Below are 25,490 nucleotides of genomic sequence, written 5' to 3'. Positions count from 1 at the left end.
TAAAAAAAACTTACTATACCCTTGCTGAGTCCCCTTCCTCAATTTCCTGGACTTGTGCTCTATTATTTTTCTCAAGGTTATTACTATTTAACCTACTTTTATCCCCCTTTTGTTTTTCACTGCTTGAGACCCAAGGGAAGACAAGATTGTCATACAGGCATACCCAGATTAGGACCCTCTTCCTCAACTCATCCCATCTGTTCCCTCTGAACCACCAATAATCTTGTTATGACATTGCCATGTAATTATGTAATCATATTATTGTCCCTGCAGTTTTGTTGTTATGACATTACCATGTAATGATGAAATCATGCTATTTTCTCTGCAGTTTTTGTTCCTTTATCATTCGCCTCCTTTAATTATTTCTTTAGTTTATTTAGCCTCTGTTATCCCACCCCCTTTCCCTGTTTTATGTAATTTCTATCTTCAGTTTGAATGTACCCACTAATATTGGTATAGAAAAGCCTCTCAATAAATTCCTGTCCTGAGCAGTGTTAACCTTTGTGCCAGGCTCCCATAAGGAAACGAGGAGCTAAATCGCAATGAGCATTTATTTCTGGTAAAGTAAGTTATTTCTTTCATTATGCAATTCATAAGTGGCTGGGTGTGAGCGCTTCTATTTTCATCTCCTGTTTTTCTACTCCCTACAGTAAATTGTATAAATACAGAGTTCTTGGCAGAGACTGGGACACCTCCGCAAGCTTGCAGACAGCGTCTCAGTGAGGAACAGTGAGAGTCAAGCTGAGACCATGAGGTCAACACTGGAACTGAGCGTTGGGCTGCTCCTGACCTGTTTGCTACAGGCACTGGCATTGGTAAATACATGCAAACTTTCCATGCTTTTCATTTGAATTTCAAGAAGCTGATAGTTTCAGTTAGAAGCAGATGGGGCTTGGGCAAGTACTGGCCCAAAAAATCCTTTCCATCCCCAATTCTGAAAGTCCTTGCTATGGATTTTGTAACATCTTGTTGCTTCTACCATCTACAGATGGGCCATTCTCCCCTTATTAAAGGTAGCTTGGAGGGGAGGGGAGAGAAAGTTAATGGTGGATGGGTGCGTTCTCCATTTCTTAACCTTTCCTGTACTGATGCTGACAGCTTTACTGTGCAAATATGGATGATGATGGTATCGAAGAGCCAGGAAACAGAAAACGCTGCTTAGAAGTGGTGATGAAATGGTTAAGTGACCACAAGTTAAGGCTAAATGCCAGCAAATCTGAGGCTTTGTGGGTTGGGAAAAGGGAACCTAATGAGGATTTTCAGATAATGCTATGGGCATAACAGTTCCTCTGTGACAGACATTATGGAATCTGGGAGTCTGGTCAGACTCTGGATAATTGTTTGATGTGCAGATTTCTATCATAGTTCAAACCACGTTTGGTTACCTTTGTAGGCATTGTCAGTTGAAACCATACTTCATTATAGGGGAGAAGTGAAGACGGTTATTTTGGCAAGCACTTGTATTAATAGAATTGTAGTGCTATGATATTCTAAGACTGGTGTCACTATGTGATGTTTTAATATGTAGGATGTAAAACAATGTTGTTTTCAGATTTTAGGTGTATGATGAGTAAATAATTTGCTATTATAGTTTTATCAATCAAGATATGCAATGTGCTTTTTAATATTACTGTTTGTTGTTTTTAATATAATTGATGTATGAAATGTTTTATCTGTATTTCTGGTTTGTACATTGCATTGAGCACCTAGGTGGAGTAGTGATTACTAAATGCAAACATAAAGAGCCAATGAGCCTTGGGACAGAGTTCAGAAACCAACATTTTCATCTCATTATTTGACACAAAAGCCCAAATAGATTCACCGGTTTTCAGAGCTGCTTTTGTTAGTATAAATAAAGGACTAAACATTGTAGAATATTTAGAGAGATGACTAGGATCGGTTTATTCAGATATCGTGAGACTGTAATTGGTAGCTGCTGATTTAGAAATGTCCTATGATCATTTCTTGGGATCAGGGAAGAGGAGAACGTTTTTTTGTTTGTTTGTTTTTTTTAACGTGGGTACCATCACGTTAATGGTGGAAGGTTCTACATGAGTTATTGCATTGGTTGTCTTGGATAATGCCATATAAATGTCAATTTAGAAAAGGGATGAAATTAATTCAGTAGATTACAATTTTTCAGCCAATCAGCTTATAGCTCCCTAGTGGAATGAAATTGGTTGGTAACTCAGAAAAAAGCAATGAATAAAAAAACAGATATTTTTGGAGAGTGGGGGAGAGCGAGGCAGAGAGAGGGTTACAAAAGTGAAATCAAAGGAACCAGGAAATGTATTGTTTTCTGTAAGTAGACATCTCTGATTTAAGATGATTCCACCTGATATCTTTTTTCTTTTATATTGTAGGTAGACATCCCGTCACAGGGAACGAGAGGTACGTAGTAAATTCACTGCTGTATTGTACATTTTGGGAGTAGTACTACTGCCCAGTAATATATGGCTCTGTTTTACTGCTTTATGGCTCCTGGTGTTTGTGATTACATCCTGGTGCACTGTGGGATTTGTAGTCCTATTTGCATCACATGCTTTTTTTTTTTTTTTTCATATCACACTTCATAGATACCTTTTGTTTCCCTTATTTTGGTATTGTTCTTCCTGCTTCTTTTTTTTCTCCCCCTTTTATTAGTTTCTGTCTCCTCCCAACCCCCCTTCTCCTGTGCCCAGTCTGGTCATTGCAGTGATATTTGGTCTTGGACCAGGGTACTTCTGGAACTCTATCATGAGCCCTGAATGCAGCCACCAGCTGTCACCCTTAGGCAAGGACCATGACGCTCTCTCTCCCCTCAGCATTCCAAGTATCTGCCAACCCAGGGTGCAGAGGATCTCACCTGGGGATCAATCCAGGATCCTTGTGCATGACAATGCGCAGCACTACCAAGCACTCTCTCCTCTACAGCATTCCAAGTATCTGCCACCCCAGGGTGCAGAGGATCTCACCTGGGGATCAATCCAGGATCCTTGTGCATGACAATGCACAGCACTACCAAGCAAGTCACTGGGCTGCTCCCTTCTTGCTAGTTTTAATATTTTGTTTTCTCACCTTAATATTCATTTTTCCCATTTTTGTGCTTTTTTTCTTTCCTTTTTCCTTTGAAATTTTCTCTGTCCGTCAGGACTCTCTAACAGAATATATTTATGTTTCAGTGTGGCACCTGATCATTGTCATTCAGAGCCCTGTTTTCTTCTTCTGTTCTATTTCTTCATAATGAATAAGTTCATTTTATTAAAATTGGTTTTCTCCATTTCTCAATAGGCACATTTCAGTGCATAAAAGGTTCAGATAGTTGTGCTGTGCATTGGGACATAGAGTTCACAAATATCCCCGAGAGATGGCTGGAATTTTCTTAAACTCCATCAATTGACAATTATCCACTCATGGAAAGACAGAAGGACTTTCAAGGCGTGCTTGTCTCAGGGGCAGCTCAAGGCAACCTGCTGCCTGAGGCGAGGGACAAGATGGAGCCTCCTCCCCTCCCCTGAAACCCAAAAGGCAAATCCCCCCTCTCCCCCCAGATTGATATGGATTAGCAGCGGTGGGCACAATTTTTCTCTCCCCCTGACCTCAGCACTCTCTCCATTCCCCTCCGGATCACTGCAATGCTGGCCATCTGAATACAGAAATACACATTCTCTAGATATGGAAATGCCTCATCTATAGGCTAAATTTTCTATCAGTCCTGTATCCCTGGATCACACCTCACCAACAGAAGTGAGCCAAAATACCTGCGACACAAATTTCAAATTTTGTCTAACTAACCAAGAAATAGAGCACACCCTTAGACTATGTATACCATAGCCTGACATTAACTGAATTTGGCAACTTGGTTATAAGACATTACAAGAAAAACTCCTAAGGGTCCTATATGCAAAAAAGCTTTGGCTAGTTCTAGGCACCCAGCAAAACTATTTTTGAAATTGTTACATTTCATCAACAAATTTAGAAAATGGATATAAGATCTTATTTAGATGATATTTACAAATACAGAATAAAGAGATCAAACAGTAAAAATAGAAATGTGCAGACAAAAACTGAACTGGAAACCGCAACAAGCTAGATGCTGTATGTAACAACATTACAATTCTTCATAAAATATCAAACAATATAATCCAATGAAATAGAAGTGTTGAGTCATAATAGTAAAGCAATGCTAATAAAAAGAATATTTTGAAATTTCTGATGAATACAACATCCAGTAGTTAAAAAAAATATTATACATTTCCCAAAACACCAATAAAATATTTAAAAACAGCAAAAACATCAAACACCCAATAATTAAAACTAAGGATTAAAAAAACTTTCTCCATACCTGGGATGTTTTAATTTTCAGTCACCCTCAGATTGTTGTGGATTGGGGGAGGGGCAGGGGACATATACAAGCTTTATCCTTTTCTGACGCACACAAATGTTCATTCTCATACACATGCCCATACTCATACACACAATTTCACACATACGCAGGCTGTCTCATTCCCTCACACACACACTCAAATCTGTCACATATATGTTTGCATATGTGTTACACGTGCTCTCACATACACACATGCACTTACACATGTTCATTCTTTCACAAACAGACTCTTGCTCTCTCATATGTGATTACACATGCACGCTCTCGGGGCCTCCAAATATCTTTAGGGTCATGTTGGGATGGAATCTGTTGTGGCCCCATTGGGCCTTTCTTTTGGGCGTCTGCAGAATAGGTGATGCTGGTGGTACTCAGAGTGACCACTCAGCTTGTCCTACACAAAGACCAATACTGCTCACTCACCAGTCACTATCACCCCTCCCCCAGATCAGTCTTTCTCTCTCTCTCTCTCTCGATGTCACCTTTTCTGCCTAGACCAGTCTCTTTCTCACCATTCACCCCTCCCCAGACTAGTCTCTCGCTCTCACTAGTCACTGTCACTCCTCCCTCCAGATCAGTCTCTCTCTCACCTCCTCCCCAGACCAGTCTCTCTCTTTCACCAGTCACTGGGGGTCATTTTCCAAGGACTTACCGCAGGAGATAATTCCACAAATCGCGCTAACAGCCGTTAACGCGATTTGCGAATGCAAATTTTTTATTTTGTATTCAGGAGGCGGAGTTGGGGCGGAGCATATGTAAAGTAGGAAAGAGTTATCGTGTATTTCATTCGCGATACATTGTGCGCTAGAGGCCGGTAAAGGTTTATCGCGGTTCACGACATTTCCGGACAGCCTGTTTCAGTATCCTGGACACTCTACCTGGGCAACAACAAGCTAGGTGGAGAGAACATTGTCCAAATCTCATCTTGGAGTGAGTTTCCTTACTCCGAAGGCCATCAAATCTTCACAAGAGACCACTGTTCTGTTCGTAAGTGTCATGTTGAATGTGAAAGCGGCCCCCAACCCCCTACACTCATACCTAATCCCCACCTCGAGTTACTAGGTGAGCCTCTCATAGGGATACAAATAGTTGTCTGGGGAGTAGACATTATAGCAAGGTGCTCTCTCTCTCGCTCTCTCTCTCTCTCTCTCTCTCTCCCTCTCCCTCCCTCCCTCCCTCCCTCCCTCCTTTGTTGTTTTATTGTGCACCGCGAAGCTGTTTTTGCGATTCGCAAAAACATCGTGGCTCGCAAAGTTTCCCCGCTGCACGAAAAAAGCCTCATTTGCATGGGAAACGCCCCTTAATGCATTACCAGTGCGATATTGGAAAACGAGGCCCACTGTGACCCCTTCCCAAGACTAGTCACTTACTGTCACCCCCCCCCCCCTTTTCCCATATCAGTCTCTCTCTCTCTCTGTCAGCCCCTCATCCTAGACTGGTAACTGTCACTCCTTGCTCCCAGACCAGTCTTTTTCCTCTCTCTCTTTTGCCATTGTCACATCACCCTGCACACCAGCGTCTTTCTCTCTTTCTCTTCTCTGCAGGAGCAGGGAGGAGATGGAGTGCATTTGGCCAAATTCAAGAGGCTACAGTGGGAGTTTGTCACCAGCTCACAGCCGCAGCTTTTACTAGGTCTCTTGCTGTGCTCCCCTCTGGTCACGGCCTGACCCCCAGTCCCCTGTGTGCTGGCTGCAATGCTACTAGTCGCTGCCTCAGCCCTCTGCTGCCCCATCAGCTCGTATCCCCACGGCCCCACCTTCCTCCCAGAGACCAAGCATTGGCAACCTGTGCTCTACTGCTCTTCCTTTCCCTCAGGCCCCCGCCGAGCCAAAGAGCAATAGTGGGAGCTGTAGCTGAGCCGCCCACCAACTTTGTTTAAACAACAAGGGGTTGATGAGTTTTGAGGTTTTTTTTTTTAACTTACTTTATCACATGGGGATAACACACAGGCAGCGCATGGCCCAGGTGGCAAGCAGCACTGCGACTTGAGTAAAGGCAAAACCAGCAAGGGGACCAGACCTATTGGGCCTCTCCTGCCTTCAATCCTTGTAGCTGTTCTGCTTCACCAGCCTGCTCATGGCCACAGTCACCTGGGACGCTCCACGCTAACCTCTCTATTTTTAATTGTGTGGACGTGCGTTCTGGTAACCAGTTCATGAAAAGGCATTGAAGCAGACACCAAAGCAGCATTTGGGGGGTGGTGGGGGGGGGGGGGGGGGGGGGGGGGAGGGGCATTTTTTGCTGCTTCAAAATTCTGCCACCTGAAGCAGCTGCCTAACCCTACCTCATTATGGGAACCGCCCCTGGCTTGTCTATTCCTGGCCTCTAAGATGTTTTGCTCCTTCTCCTTCCTTCTCCTTTGGGATTGTCCCTTTCATGAGAAAATTTACAGTAGGAGTCCAATTTCCTTAAAGTGTGTGCTATAAGGATCCTCTTGTTACTCACTCTTCCTTGTCCTCACCAGACGTGAGCATCTCTCCCAGATGGGGAAAGTCATTTTCTTCCCAGGAGCTCACAGCTTCACCAGGATACTAGCCATGGACTCCTGCAAACTTTTTCTCTCTCAGCAGCATACGCCAGCCTGACACACACTTCCTGCTGAGCATGCTCACAACATTCTCTGGGCACTGCTATCAAGGTCCTAAATGTGGGTGTAATACCCCTCTCAGGTTGTATTGATACCAAGGAAAAGAAGACTGCCCTGAAGACCCCCTCCACCTATTCCATTGGGTATATGCAAATGGAGCGTGTGTGGTGGCGGAGGTGGGGGGGGGGGGGGGGGGTTGTGAGGTACTGCATAGCGACTGGAAGATGAGCCCTGTGCTCACTCAAATACACTGTCCTGGTCTCTCCCCTAGACTTTGTGCACGTCCCCCTTGAGAATTCACCCCAGCAATTAGGCAATGACCATACACAGGAATCAATGAAATCTTTACTAGAAAAGAGAGGGGAGAAATGGGAGTTACCAGTAAAAGCAAATGTGATTAAATATTCTGATATAACAAGCAGGTAGCAACACAGAAATTTCAATTATATGGACCGTTACGAATAATACAGGTAACACTCTCTCCAGATGGAGTCAGAACTCCCCAAGCAGCTACATACACTAAATCACTCCAATTATTTATTATAACCAGCACAACGCTTCCTGAAACCAATCCCCCCTGAGTACTCAGGAAACAATTTCTTTGTTACAGTGTATAGGCATGCATCCCATCTGGTTGGGGCCCTTGAAGATCTGAATAACCCATGCAGAAAGGACTTCTGGTGAATATTTTACAGAGGGCAATGGCCCTCTCCGTTGGCTGGCTCCAAAGTCCCCAATCCTCTCTCTGTATAGTGAGCTTAAACAAAAATCTCTGTCTGTCCCAGGCAACCAAGGATTTTCAATGCCCAGCCAGGCACAGGAGCAGTATTTGGGGGGCTGACTGACACCCAAGTACAGGTCTGTGTTTGTACTGGGCTGGGCTACTGCAGCTCTCCAGGGAACGGGGATTAACAAAAAATAAAAAAAAGTCCCCTCTTCTTTTTTGGGGGAGTGTCCTTAATTGCATGTGTGCTTATCTTAAATCCATTTGCCTGCAGACCATAGCAACCACCCCAAAAGAGAGAATTCACAGTAGGCCTTCTTCCAAAGATATAGCTCCTGTCTGGATGGATCCCTCTGCTGGGATCCATTCAACCTCAAACTTGTCCACCTTCTGGTAGCTGCAGTAGAAACTATTACTACACTCCTTTTCATCTCTCTCAGGATTTTTCTTTCCTTCATCCACCCTGCCCGTGGATCTCCGAACAAAAGCCTGCTTTTTCTTTCTTATTTGGAGAAACCGCATCGCACAATGCAAAGGGCTTCTGGATCTCTTGTCTCAGTTCAACTATGTCATCATGAGAGGGGGAAGGGGGGTTTCTCCCTCGTATTGGCTAGTCTTGCAACTGCTGGGTTCTTCAACAGACTCTTTTGATCAGTTTTAAGTACACCGGTGTTTTATTTCTTCTACATGTTTCTGCTCACAGCAGGGAGAGGAAACAATGTCCAGCAGATCTTCTAGTACAAATCTGGACTGCAGATATTCCCAAACCAGCTTGTATTCAATGTCCCTGGGTTATTTATTACGCCCAGCAGAAAGTAAGCTTATGAGGCAGGGACACAATTAGGGAACCTGGAACGTTTCTCTGGGACCTAACATATAGCACAAGTCCTATATTAAAAAAAAGTAATCTCGGGAGTTAAAATATGAAAATAAGAGGGTAAATAATTTTTTTTTTTACTGACCTGAGTCCTGGGGCTGTAAAAAAAAAAACCAAAACCAAAACCCCAAACCATTGCTGAGATGTGGAATGCTTTTCCATTTCTCTCACTGAGTATGTTACTGTATTGGGGGGGGGGGGGGGGGTGCCTGTTGTTGCCCAGATTGGAGGTGACCCTGGCACTGTATGACAGGTTTCTTTAAGTGCAGGCATCTATGAGAACTCTTCCCCCCTTCCATGCAGCTAAGAAGGGAGGAGGGGCAAGACTGAAGAGAGTGAGCTGTGAAGGAGGAGGAACAGGGCTGCAGATTTTATTTACATTTTGCAAAGGAAGCACAACTAATGCTAGGGAGGATGGGAATTCCATGCTGAATGCTATGCAAATTGGCAGGCCACACCAGGTTGTGAGTTTAACATGTTGACACAGAGGCAAGCAGGTTTGTTATTGCAGAACTCTGTCTCAGGGCCTGGTTTTAGTGTCCAGCAGCAGCAAACACGAGGGAATTCATCTAAACGCCCTCATGTTTGAATGAAAAGGGTTGTATGAAGTATGTCAGTGAAAGACTTCGGTTGATTTAATCCTACTCCTCTCAGGTAAGAGTTGGAATAGAATAGATAGAAACAGTTTAAATATGCCAGATCGTGGGATTTTCTTGGCTTAACTGAATTAGAATTGTTGAAAGGAGTTGTTGAATGCAGGTGAAATAAATTTTAAAAAACCATTCTTTGGTACAATTTGTCACTCTTTACGGGACAGTGCATATAAACTGTCTCCTCCTGCAGTGCTATTGTTTAAGGCTGCTTGAATATTGAAGGGAGACAGAGATACTTCACCAGACGAGTGTAAGAGAGAGAGGTTACTGATATTCTTATTTATCTTATCTGAGTAACTGAGGAGTCACTATTTAAATTAAAACAGGAGTTGGTATATAGGGGAACAGTAACAGGGAAAGTTTCCCCACATAATTTCTGTAAACGCGGTACAGACTGTGAGACACTCTTTGAATTTAATAAAATAGTTGGCACCAGGAATCTCTGAATAAGTGAAATCCTGAATCATCACAGAATCAAAGGAGTGCAAGTGCAAACACAAAGAGAGCCATTGGTGTGAAAGTCTAGGAACTAGATAGTGATCAAGTGAATTAGGAGAAGAGAATATTTGTGTGAGTGTGAGAAACTTCGGAGAGAAAGGAGACATCCCATATTTCCCCTGTGAGTTAGAATAGGGTGGGGATTGCTGATTTTTTAAATTTATTCACCAAGTCAACCCTATTACAATTAGACAATGTAGACACCACACATAGCAACATATTTATTACATCATTGGAAGAGGGGGGACACAATAGATATATATTCCCTAAATATTCTATCGCATCCCCCTCTTCCAATGATATAATAAATATGTTACTAGTTGTGGGTGTCTACGCTGTCTAATTGTAGTAGAGTTGACTTGGTGAATAAATTAAAAAATCAGCAATGCACCCTATTCTAACTCACAGGGGAAATATGGAATGTCTCCTTTCTCTCCGAAGTTTCTCACAAGTTTCTTAAAGTGACCATCGCTGGACAATGGAGAGAAGAGAAAGGTAGATTACACACTCCAGAGCCAGAGAACACTTCACCAGAGCTTGCAGGCTGAAAAAGAGAATGAGCACTGAAATTGCGCTTGATCAGCTAAGTGTATAAACCAACCCTCCCCCCCCTCAAAAAAAAACCAAACAAACACTTATTGGCCAAGTAGACCACAGTGACAGATTGAAAGAATAAGTCATACACACAGGAAGAGAAAAAGGAAAGGGAAAATACAGAGTGACAGCACTAAAACACTTTGACCAACTGGAGAATGCACAAGGAAAAGGCAGTAAAATATCCACAGAAAATACTACTTACTATTTATGTACTACAAGGAGAATGGCTGGAATACCTGTGAAAAGAAATAGAAAAGAATCATATATATTTTTTTTATCATCAACAGACACTTTCTTTACAAGCACATCATTTCAGCAGGACAAGTTTGATAATTCAGAGTCAAATGCAAAAAACTATACTTATCTGATGAGTGCTCTCATATAGTAAATTCTGGTAAAAGAGGGATTAGCAATCCTAGAGAGGAAAAGAGATACAAGAGAAGGCAGAATACTCATAATCTTCTATGTTGTGAAGAATATTTTTTTTGTTTTAGATGTGATATTCAAAAGATTATAAACATTTCAATTTTTATTCATAACACTGTTTCTTGCTGAATAAAGTTTGAGAAAACTGTGGTTTGGGAATCCACTCTTGAATTCATCTGACGTATTTATCTGAAAAGACTCTGTCTTCTTCCCTTTCTATCCCTGGGAGGCTGCCTGGGAAGGGGGGGTTCAGTCCCTTGTTTCCTCTGCGAAGACCCAGCCGGAAGAAGAACCACATTTTTCTCTTATCAGTCTTCACTTTGGGTAACTTCTTACAGTGCCTCCCTCCTTACCAGCAGAAACCCCATTTCTTACTAGTGCCACCATACCACCAAAGTGGGAGAGTCATTATCCCAAAGCATCTGATTGGTTAGAAAAAGAACCATATGTCTAATCAGAATGAGAAACCAAGAAAAAAAAATTATCACCCAACACTGGAGCTCTTGTTGGACGAAGGTTCAGGAGAATGTCCCAATACTGTTTAGAGAAGCTCAGAAACTCTCAAGGCATGACAGTCCCTGCTGGAAATGTACACAAACATTATGCCTAGAACTGACAGTATCTATCTAAAAAAGTAAGATGATTCTGCTGGAATATCCACGATTGTGACGTTAATCTTTGGTGGTCTAGTGGATTTCCATCACTGATGTACAGAAGAGAGCTGGGGTCTCATTTGAAGTCATGCCCACACTTCTGCCTGCACTGATCACCTCAGTTTCTAACAACATGAAAGGGAGGTCATGTCCTAATCCACTTTCCTAATTCTCTCTTGCTCTCCTCTGCCCTTAGATTTTTGTCAGCAAGAGCCAAATTCTGGATCGTGTTCGGCAAAAGGGACTAGATATTCCTACAATTTCACAACCCAGACCTGTGAAACCTTTGAAGGTTGTGAAGCTAAGGGGAACAACTTTGGTTCAAAGACAGACTGTCAAGAAGCTTGCATGAACAAAGGTATGTTTAATTGTCTGGCTTTGGTCAAGCTCATAAACAGGCGTATTTGAAAAGAAGTGCATGGGCACCCGTACACGTGTGTATGGGCACACGAGCAAACATATGCTGGAATTTTAAATCATGCATGCAGATACGTGCATGACATTTAAAATACCCCTACCAAGTGCATGTGTGCTCTTACTTTCAAGAAGTTACTTGGGCTAACGCAAGGCGTGCATCTTCCTTAATAATTTATCAGCTTTTACCTGCACAGGGAAGCAGATTTTAAAACATGCTTGCGTGAAGGCCATTCCCAATTTTACCCATTAGTCCACCAGTTTGCCCAGTCTATCTCGAAGTCATCCAGACTTCTCTGGTTCTTCATCCTCCACTCCCAGTTGACCTGGACCCCTCATCCTGTCCTGCAAGTTGTAAAAAGCGATTTCTCTTTGGGAGCAGCAGTAAAGTTATGTAACTAACAAGCCGCCGTGCACTACAGACTCCAGTTTTAATATACAGAGTTATGCGCGTAAGTATTGGCCCTGTCCTGGAATGCCAATATCACGTCCTTTTCCACCCCCTTATTTTTGGCTCACACATGGATATATATGCATGTAAATTGAGGCTTTTAAAATCTGTTACATGAGCACAGCCCACATATGTGTGTATGTGGGCATTTTTGCGTGAGCAATGCTTTTAAATCGACCTCAAAGCTTTTATCTCCCCAATGAGGCCAAGTGGCAAGGTGCTAAACCTACATATTGGATTGGTTTTCAGTCTCCATCAAAAGGCCAACCCAGCTCATGGGTCACACCTTACACTTAATCATTAGATACATACAGGCCGATACAGAATGGTGTGCTTGGCCAAGCACACTGTTTAGCCCCTGTAAGGGATAATAGCTCGTGGAAAACGTGTGGCCAACCACCCCGAAACTAATAACAGGCTCATCACAGGCAAATGCATGTTGATGAGCCTGTTATTACCCCAGAATACTGAAAGTAAAATGTGCAGCCAAGCCATACATTTTACTCTCAGAAAGCACCGGGAAAGTGTATAGAAAAGCAGAAAAAAATGTTTTTCTGTACACCCTCCGACTTAATATCATAGCGATATTAAGTCGAAGGCACCAAAAATAAAAAAATAAAAAATCTGCCCGCAGGTCAGCGGGTTCAAAAACGGAATCTCAATTTTTCCGGTAAAATTAACGTCGGTTGTTGGACCTACTGACAGCTGCCGCTTCCGCTAATAAGGAGGCGCTAGGGATGCACTAGTGTCCCTAGCCCCTCCTTATTAGCGTGGGCTCTTATTTAAATACAAAATCGCGCGCCCAGGAGAGGTGCTTGGGCACTTCGGAAGAGTGGGCGCTCGCCTTGGAGCGCCGGCTCTCCAACATGTTTTATTGCATCGGCTCGAGTGAGATTGAGAAGCGTTGGAATGTTGCATGCGTGCTTACATTTCTGGAGATAAGGGACTTAGGATGGTAAGAGAGCAAAGAACCATGTAGCTTTCTCTACAGTGCACAAAACAGTGAAGGGCACCAGATCTGAAGTCAGTGGAACATGCAGCTTGTCACTTAATGCCATTCCTGTCCTGAAATGAAACACCGGGATAACGTTTTGGATTATAGGTAACCTGAGCAGAGTGGGAGTTACAGCCCTGTACATCTTGCTGGGCAAACTGAATGGACCATTTGGTCTTTACCATGATTTACTATGTTACTATATAGGACAGCATTATTGTTTTGAATAGCTAATACAACGTCTTCTTTGGCTGAAGGGAATGGGTGGGTATTAGAAGCTGGTGATCCCAAAGCAGGGATGAACGAATAGATTCTTGATGAGCTGTTTCATGTCTGTGACTGAATGGCAGTGATTGGGATGGAGATCTGCGTGCAACCTAAAGTCGGGGTCTGGGCTTACAGCAGCACTTCAGCACAGTCTGCCTGAAATCCAGGTTCCATTTAAATCTTCCCTGATCATGTCCACCTCTGTTATACAGTTCAAGGCATCACCTGCTCGTCCTAAAGAAAAAACATTGTTTTGAAAGTTGCTGTGTTCTCTCTGTAATTTTTTTGGAACATGCACACAGGAATGAAGAATTCCCTTCCTGGAAACACTCTATGAAGTGCAATCTTGAGCTCCTTCAGCTGGAGCCAGGGATGTGAGGGCAACTCTTCAGGCAGGTCCTGGAATGAGTAGCCAAACTTGAGAGAAAATAACACTTAAATATGCATTTCTCTCTTATTTTCTCTGATGACAAGTAAATCACCATGTCAGAGCTGGGCAGGCCAGTTGCAAGTAATCCCTGAACAGGAGTGGCACGGTGCCTCCGATTTAATATTGCTATGATATTAAGTCGGAGGCACCATTTTTTTCTGCTTTTCTACACACTTTCCCAGTGCTTTCTGAGAGTAAAATGTATGGCTTGGCTGCACATTTTACTTTCAGTATTCTGGGGTAATAACAGGCTCATCAACATGCATTTGCATGTAATGAGCGCTATTAGTTTTGGGGTAGTTGGCCGCACATTTTCCACGAGCTATTATCCCTTACAGGGGCTAAACAGTGTGCTTGGCCAAGCACACCATTCTGTATCGGCCTGTATGTATCTAATGATTAAGTGTAAGGTGTGAACCATGAGCTGGGTTGGCCTTTTGGCTGAGACTGAAAACAAATCCAATATGTAGGTTTAGCACCTTGCCAGAGGATGTGGTTAGTGCAGTTAGTATAGCTGTGTTTAAAAAAGGATTGGATAAGTTCTTGGAGGAGAAGTCCATTACCTCCTATTAATTAAGTTGACTTAGAAATTAGCCACTGCTATTACTAGCAACGGTAACATAGAATAGACTTAGTTTTTGGGTACTTGCCAGGTTCTTATAGCCTGGATTGGCCACTGTTGGAAACAGGATGCTGGGCTTGATGGACCCTTGGTCTGACCCAGTATGGCATGTTCTTATGTTCTTAGGACTCAAAGGTCTTCTGCCTATTCGGCCACCTACCGTTTGGGCCAACAGGACTTCTTTATCAGGGACAAGGCAGGACATGGTCAGGCAGTGTTCAGGGAGAGTCGTAGAACTGGAAGGTCAGGACTGGCAGAGTTCAAGTGGAGTTGTAGAACAGGTAAGGATCTGTGGCAGGAAGTCAAGCCAAACATAGAGAAAGAGCAAGGCAGTGAAGAAAGAGATGGACAAGGCTAGGAACGCACTGGCAGTATGGCCTCTGAGGTCCTATGTAAAACAAGAAACAAGGTAATACACATAGGGGAGGAACAATGTAAAACAAGGATGAAACTGGGACAGGGGTGCAAGGCAGGGGCACAAACAAACAAATAGCCCACTGGGAGGTATAAGCAGGATAAAGGCAAAGCAGGAAAGAGACAGGCATGGGTAGGCAACAGATAAGCAAGATAGGCCATTGGGAGGCATGGTCAGGACAAGGACAACAGGCAGACAAGATAGGCCAACAGGAGGCCTTGACAAGACAGGGATAAGACAAGAATATAGAGAGAGGATGGACCACTGGGAAGCCTAGACAAGGCAAGGGCAAGGAATACGTCAAGAGGGCCCCCAGGAGATCCAGACAGGGCAAGAACAAGGCACGGCACACACAGGCAAGAAGGGCCACCAGAGACCCGAATGGAGCAAGGGCAAGGTAAGATAATACAAGGATGGCAAAAGCAAGGAACCAGGATGACTTGAGGATGCCCAGAGCTAAGAGTAAGCAAGGATTTTATAGGGCTGGCCTTGCTGCGTCATGCAGCTTCAAGGTAGAGGCTAAAGCAGGAATGAGTGTGGCTTTCCGAGAAACCCTACTGGCAGGGTGACCACCTAATACCAGTGTGGAACACCCCCCCCCCCCCTTTGGTCTGGACTATGAATTTACCCCTATGCTTGGGGTGAGGAGTACCACATAAGAGATTATATTTACTAATATGATTTATCTTCAGGTTTTTGTAGCTTGAATGGGAGATGAAACAGGATCCCAGTCACCCCAATACTACAGTTCTGTGCCCTTCTCAAACAACCTCTTACTTGTGGCACCACAGTCTAAATAAAATCATCACACCAGAATAAAACAGTAATTAACCCTTTTACGAGTATTGTGTAAGAAGACTGTAAATCCAACCAGACCATTAAATGGGAAAAGTACAGTAGTGAAGTATAATATAAACTTGCAGTTTTCTTATTTTATATCAAGCAATGCAAAAATAGCACTGGGTATGGACTATTAGCCAGGGCAACCAACATACTCATATGGATAGTAAAAGATTTGGAGCATTAATAGAGAAAGGTGGGAGGAAAGGCAGTAAAGTACACAGCTTTCAAAAATTGTCTTTACCCCTAAGTACTCAAAAAAAAAAAAAAAAAAAGGAGGGGGGAACAAGTTCACCTGAATGTCACCAGTTAGTAAAGGGTGCACCCTGTCCCAAACACAAAATTGTATGGAAAAAAAGCAATCAAGAAAATGAAGTCCCTCTTGATGGTAGAGCTGACTAGATGACAAGCCAAATAATGAGCTCTGCAGTATGTGAAAGGTCTTTCTCTCCTGGGGAACTTCCCCAAATGGTTTACTTGGTACTAACACAGAAAAGCGGGCCTGGTTTCAGTCTCTTACAGAAAGACCACGATCCACCAGTTTTTCTTTCCAGCAAGGGTTTATGCTTGACTTTTGCTGAAAAGCTGAAGAAACTAAGATGAGATACTGAATTTTGGGACAAAAGGCATGGAAATAAACCTTCTCCCTCTTTTGCTAAAATACTCTGTGCAAAGTTTAGATTACTTAACTTAGTCTCTGAGGAGGGTGATCCATCCATGTGCTCCTGGGCCTGGATATCTCTGGAACGGAAGTTTCTCAACTCTTAGCTCCTCTGTCCCTTGTTGGGATTTTACATGTAACTTGGATATGAAGCAAGTTTTTCTGTTTCCTTAGAGTGCAGATTTCTCTCTCTCCCTCTCAATAATTAGTTCTTCAGAAGAAGTGATTGTAGGGCTGCGAGACATACTCCTCTCTTCCTGGCTCCAACTCCTGACCATCCCCGCTCTGCACCACACAGACAGAGCCAGTCAAATTGCGCCTTTTCTAACTTAAATGGTCTCCCAGCCTTCCTTTGACTTCCTCCTCTGCTGGCTATATAGTGCTGTTCTTTAGGCAGTCTAAACAGTACATTTCTTTTCCTAAATTTGTTAACACTGTGAGTGCTGGATGCTGGTACTTGCAGAACATTTGTCATTCACAGGAGTGCACACACAGGGGTTTTTTAAAATGTATTTTTATATTCCTTCATCTTGGCTTTGGCGGCTTGCAGTCTCTGCAGGGTTGAAAACCGCCTTTTGACAGGTCCAAAACACATCACTCAGATCCAGAAGCAGCTCGATCCACACTGTAAGGATCCAACACATGATAATCTCATGGAGGCAGGATCCTGGTTTATAGTAGCTTGCTACACCAGTATCATTACACAGTGGGTCATTTTAATCTGTTGTCTTCGGAGTATACCTTTTACAGATAAACAACTTCACCATACTTTATTTATTTATTTATTTAAAGAGTCTTCTATACCGATATTCGTAGAGACATCATATCGGTTTACAGCGAAACTATGCACTCATGGGAGTTGGGCTGAAATCCTTGATTTACCTTGACCATTTTAAGATGCAGTAGAGCAGAGACCCTTAAAGTCTTCAGGTTTATTTCTCTCTCTTCTTTATTCTTAGATTTCTGTGGGCAGGAGAAAGTTATTGGGCCCTGTAAAGCACTTCTTGAAAGGTATTGCTACAACTCTGCCTCCAAGGCTTGTGAATATTTCCCCTATGGCGGCTGCAATGGCAATGGAAACAACTTCTTTTCTGAGAGTGAATGCAATAAGATTTGCGGGAGCAAAGGTAAGTAGCTGAGTGTTGGCAAACCCTGGTGCCTGAGGGGCCCCTCGGAGGGGAACAGTTGGAACAGACAGCGTGTTGGACTCTTATCAGTACAGTGTGCAGCTCTGTGGAATGTCACTTCTTAAGCTGGGATGCTAATGTTACTGTCCTCTAAAATACCTTGCGATGGCAAGAAAAATCTATCTTTTTATTAAGAAGAGGTTTAACCCTCTCGGTTTAGCCACAGTCTAAATAGTTTTGTGTGCCCACTGGGATCAGATGGCATGAATTTAATCCCCCCACATTGTACAGCTTCTCAGTCAGCCAAAAGGCCAAGACAGGCCATCCTCAGCTCATGACTTAGATTTTATATTTGATCCTTGCCGAAAGAGACTGAAGAGCATTATACGTCAGGATCAAATGTGACTTATCAGTGTGACAATGTATCTTAGCATACCCAGGCAATTCTCCATAGTTACCACAGCTATTTTAGTGTGTAACTATTGATGACTCTCTTTCAAGTAATACAGTGGAGACAACCAGGGGCTGGATGTATTGATCTGATCTTCTTGATCTTATCTGATTTAAAGCACCTTTTATCCCAAGTTTGTCCAGTTAAAATAGTGTAACAGCTAAATGGATAGGAAAGTCTGACTGCTCTTTGGGGGAAGCAGACCTGTTGGATTTTCATTGCGGATATTCTGAAAACCAATCACATCCATCTGCACAGACACAGGCTAAAAACCTTGCATTCTGTATAGTTTGGTTGCCCTGACATCCAGATCTGCTTGCAGCCGTCGAGGACTGGAGTTGCAAGACCTTGAAATAGAACATTCAGTTCCTTTCTAAGCAATCTGATTGGCTGCTGAAGTGTAGGCCTTAAATGATCCAGAGTTCCAGATGCGGGATGCAGTCCTTGTGTACTCCATGTTGTTCGCTGTTTGTTTCCAATAAAATTTAAATTCAAAAAGCAATTCCAGATGCAAAGCTTGTTAGAGTCTCATACCAAAAATAACAAAGATACTTTAGTTGATAAGGGTAAAGTAGTATGGTTGCCATGTTAGTCCACTTGAATGCACAGAAATAAAGGTTAACAAACAAAAACAAAAAAATGTATATCAGGTGCTACCTTTTTATTGGGCTAAACTTCATATATTTCTTAACTAGCTTGAGAGCTAAAACTCTCTTCTTCATGTCAGAATTCAAACAAGCAAAAGATGACATTACCAGGAAATACAAAGTAGTATGGCTAATAATGGGGGCCTTTTTCAAGCCCGGTGAGGTACTGTATAACTGGGGACCTGCAAGCTAATTTTCAAAGGCAAGCTCCCCACAGAATTTCTATAGGAGGTTTTGGAGCCGGTGGGTACCCTTGGACATTGAACCTGCTTTCAGAATGAAATCACTGCATGTACTTTACCTTTCTGACCTTCCGCCACCCTGTTTTGCTGTAGCTAAAAGTGCATGTGCTGTAAAACTGCACCACATACATTTGGTCATGAAGAAGAGGGCAGTTTTCAGCCCTGGGAATTTGTCCAGGTGATGGCTTAGTTACCCAGGCAAATTCCTTTGAAAATTGGTCTCACTATCAGTAATATTGTCCGCTGTTGAGGATACCAAATGCATGGGGAGCAAAGACTGAGCAGTGTGTGTGTAAAAAAAAACAAACAAACCCACAGCACACAGGGATAGCTGACAGAATGGAAAAAGGAGGTAACTTTACATTTGTTCAGTTCCCAAGTGAGATCCCATCTTGAGTACGGTGTTCAGTTTTGGATGCAATACGTTTGTAAAGACATTGAGAGAACTGAAGCAGTTTAGAATGGGGCTACCAAAACGGGTAAGGAACATGCAACAGAAACCCCATACAGACAGACGTAAGAACGGGGCTCTGGTCTTCTGCAATTCTATGGCTGCAGTAAGGGCCAGGGAATTCAGCCCTTGCTGCAGAATCGTCAATCTCGGCCAAATTGTTGCTTTAGACCCTCTTGGGAGAGACGTATTGGTTGAAGGTGGGAAGGTACATGGCTCATCTAACAGTCCCTCTCCCTTCACAGAACAAAAGCCAGGTTCTTGTGGCCTGGTTTGGCCTCTGTTGGAAACAGGATGCTGGGCTTGATGGACCCCTGGTCTGACCCAGTATGGCATTTTCTTATCTTCTTATGTTCTTTTTGATGGCAGTGGAAGGGTGTAATCTTTCCCCTCCCCACCCTGGATTCCACTCCTTTCATAAATCAGGAGGAGGACTGGAGGTCTTGCAGTTCCTATGGGCACGGCTTCCCTCCTCCCCTGCTGGGCCCTGAATGGCACATTTTGAACCAGCAGGGGATGAGGTAGGACACACCAGAAGAGCTGCAGAGCCCCCGTCCTCCTCCTCCTGTTTTACGATAGGAAAGAATAAGTGAGATTTGGGGCAGCCAGAGAGAGGGTGAAGGAATGAACTGGGGATTGTGATGGGGGCTGGCGGAAGAAAAGAAGGAGTGAATGAAATAAAGATCTCTGTGGAGGGAGGGAGGAGTTGAATGAACGAACTAGGGATCGCTGGGTGGAGGAAAGGGAGAGAGAGAGTGAATTATCCAGGATGTGTGTGTGTGGGGGGGGGGGGGGGGGGTGGAGGAAGTGAATGAAGTGGTGATTGCCATGGAGGGGAGGGGAAGGAGTGAGTGACCCAGGGAGGGAGGGAGTGCGGGAACTAGGTTCTGACATGGAGAGCGGGAGATGGGGGAGAGGGAGTGAATGACTGGGGACTGGGGTGGGGTAGGGAGGAAATGAAAGAATGAATGAACAAGTGTTTGTGGGGAGGGAGATGGAGTGAACTAGGATGAGTGGGAGGAGGGAACCAGGGTGAGGGATTTGCTGGGGGGGGAGAGAGAGAGGGAGGGAACCAGGGTTTATGAGGGTATCAGGGAGGAAGCGAATGAGGAAGAGTGAGGGGATCTAAGGGGCTTTGGAAAGTGGGTAATAAGGGACATAGGGATTGGGATTTCTTTTAGGGGGAGATGCCTATGGCTTCCTTCCTCCTTCAGCCCATCCCGATCTTTCCTCCTCCACCCCATTCCAAGTCCTCCCTCTTTCCTCCTCTGCATCTCAATCTTCCCTCCTCCTTTTTTCATCCCATCCCCAGTATTCCATTTCTTCCTACCTCACTCCTGATCGCTCCTTCCTCTCCTCTTTCCCTTTCCTTACCTTCCCAAAATCCCCCATCCTGTCCCCTATGGCCTAGGTTTCCTTATTCATTTCCCTTCTCTGTGATCTTCTCTCTTCCCATTCCCAGATTCCTTTCACCCCTTCCTCCCCTACCCCAATCACTAAGGTTCTTTTCTTTTAATAAAGAACCAAATTAATTAACTGGACACAGAAATGTCAGAAAAGGACTTTATTTTTATAAACTATGCGGATTTGTCACATAATTGCTGCAGAATTTTGAAAAATCTGCCATAGGAAACCAGGAGCTCTGCTTAAGAAAATAAAAATATACTCACTGGAGGAAAGAAGAGACTGGGGAGAGAGGACAGAACATTTAAATCTCTCAAGGCTTCACTTTAAGAACAAGAAGATATAGTGAAATGTAGGGATGTGCAAAGAAAATACTGTTTTCATGTCTTATGTTTGTTCAATGTTTTGTCATTTCATTTGTGTCAGGTTGGGCTTTGTGTCATTTGTGTCATTTTGTTTTGTGTTAAATATATATATACTAGCCGTTAAGCCCGTAACAATGGGCTACATTAACATTTTTTTTCAGTCCATTTCCTTATCCCTCATTCTCCCCTCCCTCCCCTCATTCTCCCTCCCCCTCTAGTCTCCCTCTCCCTCCCCTCCTCCCTCCCACTCCCCTCCCCTCCCCTCACTCCTCTCCTCTCCTCCCCTCTCTCCTCCCTCTCCCTCTCCTCCCTCTCCCCTCCCCTCACTCTCCTCCCCACTCCCCTTCCCCTCACTCTCCTCCCTTCTCCCCTCCCCCCTCAGTCACTCCCTTCTCCCCTCCCCCCCTCAGTCACTCCCTCCTCCCCTCCCCCCTCAGTCACTCCCCTCAGTCAGTCACTCTCTCCTCCCTCCCCCTCCCCTCAGTCACTCTCTCCTCCCTCCTCCCCTCCCCTCAGTCACTTTTTCCTCCCTCCCCTCATTCACAATCATTTCGGATGGCGCAGACGGAAGATCTCCGGGGGAGGTCCCTCCCTCCCTCCCTCGCGCGTGCCGCTACTGCTTGCCGCCGCCGCCGTTACTGCTCGTGCTCCTCGCCGCTCCATTTTGGTTACTGGCAAGCTCTGACCGACGTGCTGCCCGCGCATGCGCGGTAGAGTTGCTCTCTACTGTGCATTTGCGGCACTTCGGTCAAGCTTCATTTATCTAGTAGATATATATTGGTTGGGTGGCTCCCCCCACCCAATCTGTGTAGAGAGAACAGTAGCTACAAAGCTCTGACCCTCTCTAACCCTATGATTCACTCTCTGACCTCACTCCAGGACCCACTGAAACACCCCACACTGAACCAGCAGCATAGCTCTCCCTTGCCTGCTTCCAGCTTGGTCTCTAGTGTAACATAGTCAGAGTAATGCTGACTGCCAAGCCGAGCGCAGATAAAGGAGAGTCCTACTTTGGCTCGGGGTGGGGAAGAGATTTGGGAAGATCAAGGCTCGGGATCAGTTGACCGGAAGCCTAGAGTTGCTTTTTTCTACACAGATTGGGATCAAGCCCCAGACCAAATTTTTTTTTAAAGGGTAAGCATTCGAAATGGCACAAACCGCATAATAAAATTGTGCTTCCTAGCGTGTAGACAGATGAACTCAGGACGAGTGGGTTATGCTCCCGTGCCAGCAGATGGAGACAGAGCAAGCTGAAGTCACAGTATATATATTCCTGCAGTGACCCCAGCCTACCAGTATTCTCTGCCTCCAGCAGATGGTGGACGTGCATCTCCCTATGGGGATTGCTTCATATTTTGGAAGGAGAATTTAAAATTAAATAAGGAAAGGCTCCGCTCTCCTGTGGTGATACCAAGTGGTCCCTCCCCCAGTTGAGAATTCCTGAGGTGATTTCCATGGTCCCTCAGATGTATGCCTTGGTCCAGTAGCTGGGTTGACCACTGTGAACTTAGCTGATTGTACAGCTTAAAGACAGCGGGCACAGGAGGCCGAGCATGGCGGTGACGGTAGATGCCTTCTGCCCCCGCAGCCAGAGACCGTCTCTGTACTCAGCTGGTAAGCGCTGAGGTTAGGTAAGTTTAAAAAAAAAAAAAAAAGAGGAGGAAGTTTTACCTGAATCAGAGACAGAGGGATTTTTAGGACTTGCTCCGATCTCCATGCTTCGCACTCCATTCCAACGTCATTCCTGCTCCTGTTGGGGTTAGGAGAACTAGGCAGCCTGGTGAGTTGAACAGCCCTGGTGGGCTGGGCCCTACAGTTAGGCTTTTGCCTGGGCGTCGCTTAGTAGGTTACGGCAGCTTTTTTGTGTGCTTCTGTGAATGCTTTCATGCCCTCTACAGGATGTCGATGTGCGCACTGCATCAGCTCTGCGCACGCATTGTGTGCTCAGTTCTGAGCACATCTTTTTTGCGCACAAATTTTTAGCATAGTGAAACACTCAAGTCTTCACGCACAAGTTGTGCTTATGGATTGGTGGTGCTTATTTTCGAGGCGTCTAATTTTTGTGTGCATACGTTTTTTGAGCACGAGCTGTTTAAACGCACATTCATCACTGTGGATGGTGCTGATGAACAAGAAGCTTTAGCACCTTTCTCTGTGTTGCCTGAAATATTTGGGCTTCTCAGCCTGACCTTTTTCTAACGTGTCAGCGCTGTTTGGACGCTCAAGGAGAGTTGTCTTCCTCTGATTTCGCTAAGCCTGGATCCTTCCATCCTGATGGTTTGGTTATGGCTCTGACCGGAGGCACACCTTGGTCGTTGTGGGTATTCCACACCTCCAACGTTGTAGGTATTGTGTGGTTCTTCCTTGACTGGCTTCTCCGCAGGAGATGGCAGTTCAGTGTAGGGATGTGAATCGTTTTTCAACGATTAAAATTATCGTCCGATAATGTTTATATCGTCTTAAATCGTTATAGAACACGATACAATAGAAATTCTAACGATTTATCGTTAAAAATCGTTAAATCGTGTTAGTGCGCACTAACTCGAGTTAGTGCGCACTAACTCCCCGTTAGTGCGCAATAACTCGAGTTAGTGCGCACTAACTCCCCGTTAGTGCGCACTAACTCGATTTAGTGCGCACTAACTGAAAATGATACAAATAAACACTTTCCAGGTCACTGAAGGTCAGTTAGGAATGAATATGTGTTCCTATTGGCTGGCTGCCCTCTTATCTATTGATATTACCAAGCTTACCACTGAGGTGATGGTTGGGGGGATGGGAAATGGAACTGGAAACTAACGAACACCAACAGAAAATGAAACAAAGTGTTCACACTTCCCAGGTCAGTAAAGGTCACTTAGGAATGAATATGTATGTATGTATTCCTATTGGCTGGCTGTGCTCTTATCTATTGATGTTACCAATATGGTTGGGGGGATGTGAAATGGAAACAGTTGGAAGCTTGACAAAAAAAGTAATGTAATGATCAGCACTCACGTGACTAGAACTTGTTTGTTTATTATTTTTGTTAGCAGGCACCTGAAATGCTAGTGCATGTTGAATTTGCCAATCACTGTGCATTTTAGAAAGGTGGTCCTGGCTGGAACTGTACACAGTTCAAATATATGTAATTGATTGTTGGTAAGTGTATTTTTTAAGTAGCCACACTGGCACCAGTATGTTTACTTTTCCTCCTACTTAACTCACTAGCTCAGCTTTGTAAGAAGGGCTTCTCTGCTTGTGTGTTGTTTTTGTTTGGTGTGAGGAGAGCAGAAACATCAGATCTTTATTCAATCTACTACAGTCATCTCTTACAGTGCCCTATCCCTATTAATACCAGGAGTGTTGTGATCTTCCTGCACACAGTGCCCTAACCCTGATACCAGTATGAGACAGCTCCCTCCCTGCATTACTAGTGAGAGGCTGGCTTCACAGACAGGGGGGAGCTGCCTGACCCTCACTCCTGACTTCCCCCATGTCCCAGCTAGTGAATGGTGTGTGGGTGAGGGGGGGGGGGAGGATGGTGAAGTCTGAGACAGCTCCCTCCCTGCATTACTAGTGAGAGGCTGGCTTCGCAGACAGGGGGGAGCTGCCTGACCCTCACTCCTGACTTCCCCCATGTCCCAGCTAGTGAATGGTGTGTGGGTGAGGGGGGGGGGGGAGGATGGTGAAGTCTGAGACAGCTCCCTCCCTGCATTACTAGTGAGAGGCTGGCTTCACAGACAGGGGGGAGCTGCCTGACCCTCACTCCTGACTTCCCCCATGTCCCAGCTAGTGAATGGTGTGTGGGTGAGGGGGGGGGGGAGGATGGTGAAGTCTGAGACAGCTCCCTCCCTGCATTACTAGTGAGAGGCTGGCTTCACAGACAGGGGGGAGCTGCCTGTCCCTCACTCCTGACTTCCCCCATGTCCCAGCTAGTGAATGGTGTGTGGGTGAGGGGGGGGGGTGGATGGTGAAGTCTGAGACAGCTCCCTCCCTGCATTACTAGTGAGAGGCTGGCTTCACAGACAGGGGGGAGCTGCCTGACCCTCACTCCTGACTTCCCCCATGTCCCAGCTAGTGAATGGTGTGTGGGTGAGGGGGGGGGGGGAGGATGGTGAAGTCTGAGACAGCTCCCTCCCTGCATTACTAGTGAGAGGCTGGCTTCACAGTCAGGGGGGAGCTGCCTGACCCTCACTCCTGACTTCCCCCATGTCCCAGCTAGTGAATGGTGTGTGGGTGAGGGGGGGGGGGGGGAGGATGGTGAAGTCTGAGACAGCTCCCTCCCTGCATTACTAGTGAGAGGCTGGCTTCACAGACAGGGGGGAGCTGCCTGACCCTCACTCCTGACT

At 44.7% G+C, this 25,490-nt stretch overlaps 1 protein-coding gene across 2 annotated transcripts in view; it reads left to right on the top strand.

Moving 5' to 3' along the window:
• Positions 1-657: 657 nt before the first annotated feature.
• LOC115097194 (inter-alpha-trypsin inhibitor-like) overlaps positions 658-25,490 on the top strand; it is a 34,913-nt gene continuing 10,080 nt past the window's right edge. The window contains exons 1-4 of one of the 2 annotated variants that reach the window (XM_029612788.1): positions 658-815; positions 2,364-2,391; positions 11,575-11,736; positions 17,432-17,599. In XM_029612788.1, the coding sequence (XP_029468648.1) occupies positions 750-815; positions 2,364-2,391; positions 11,575-11,736; positions 17,432-17,599 (424 nt within the window). In that variant the 5' untranslated portion in view covers positions 658-749. The remainder of the gene's footprint in view (positions 816-2,363; positions 2,392-11,574; positions 11,737-17,431; positions 17,600-25,490) is intronic. The other variant, XM_029612789.1, reaches the window with a different exon arrangement.

This window comes from Rhinatrema bivittatum, chromosome 8 (assembly GCF_901001135.1).
Source record: "Rhinatrema bivittatum chromosome 8, aRhiBiv1.1, whole genome shotgun sequence".
Taxonomy (NCBI): Eukaryota; Metazoa; Chordata; class Amphibia; order Gymnophiona; family Rhinatrematidae; genus Rhinatrema; species Rhinatrema bivittatum.
Note: the sequence above shows the minus strand (reverse complement) of the source record. Positions and strands in the feature narration are given on the sequence as shown.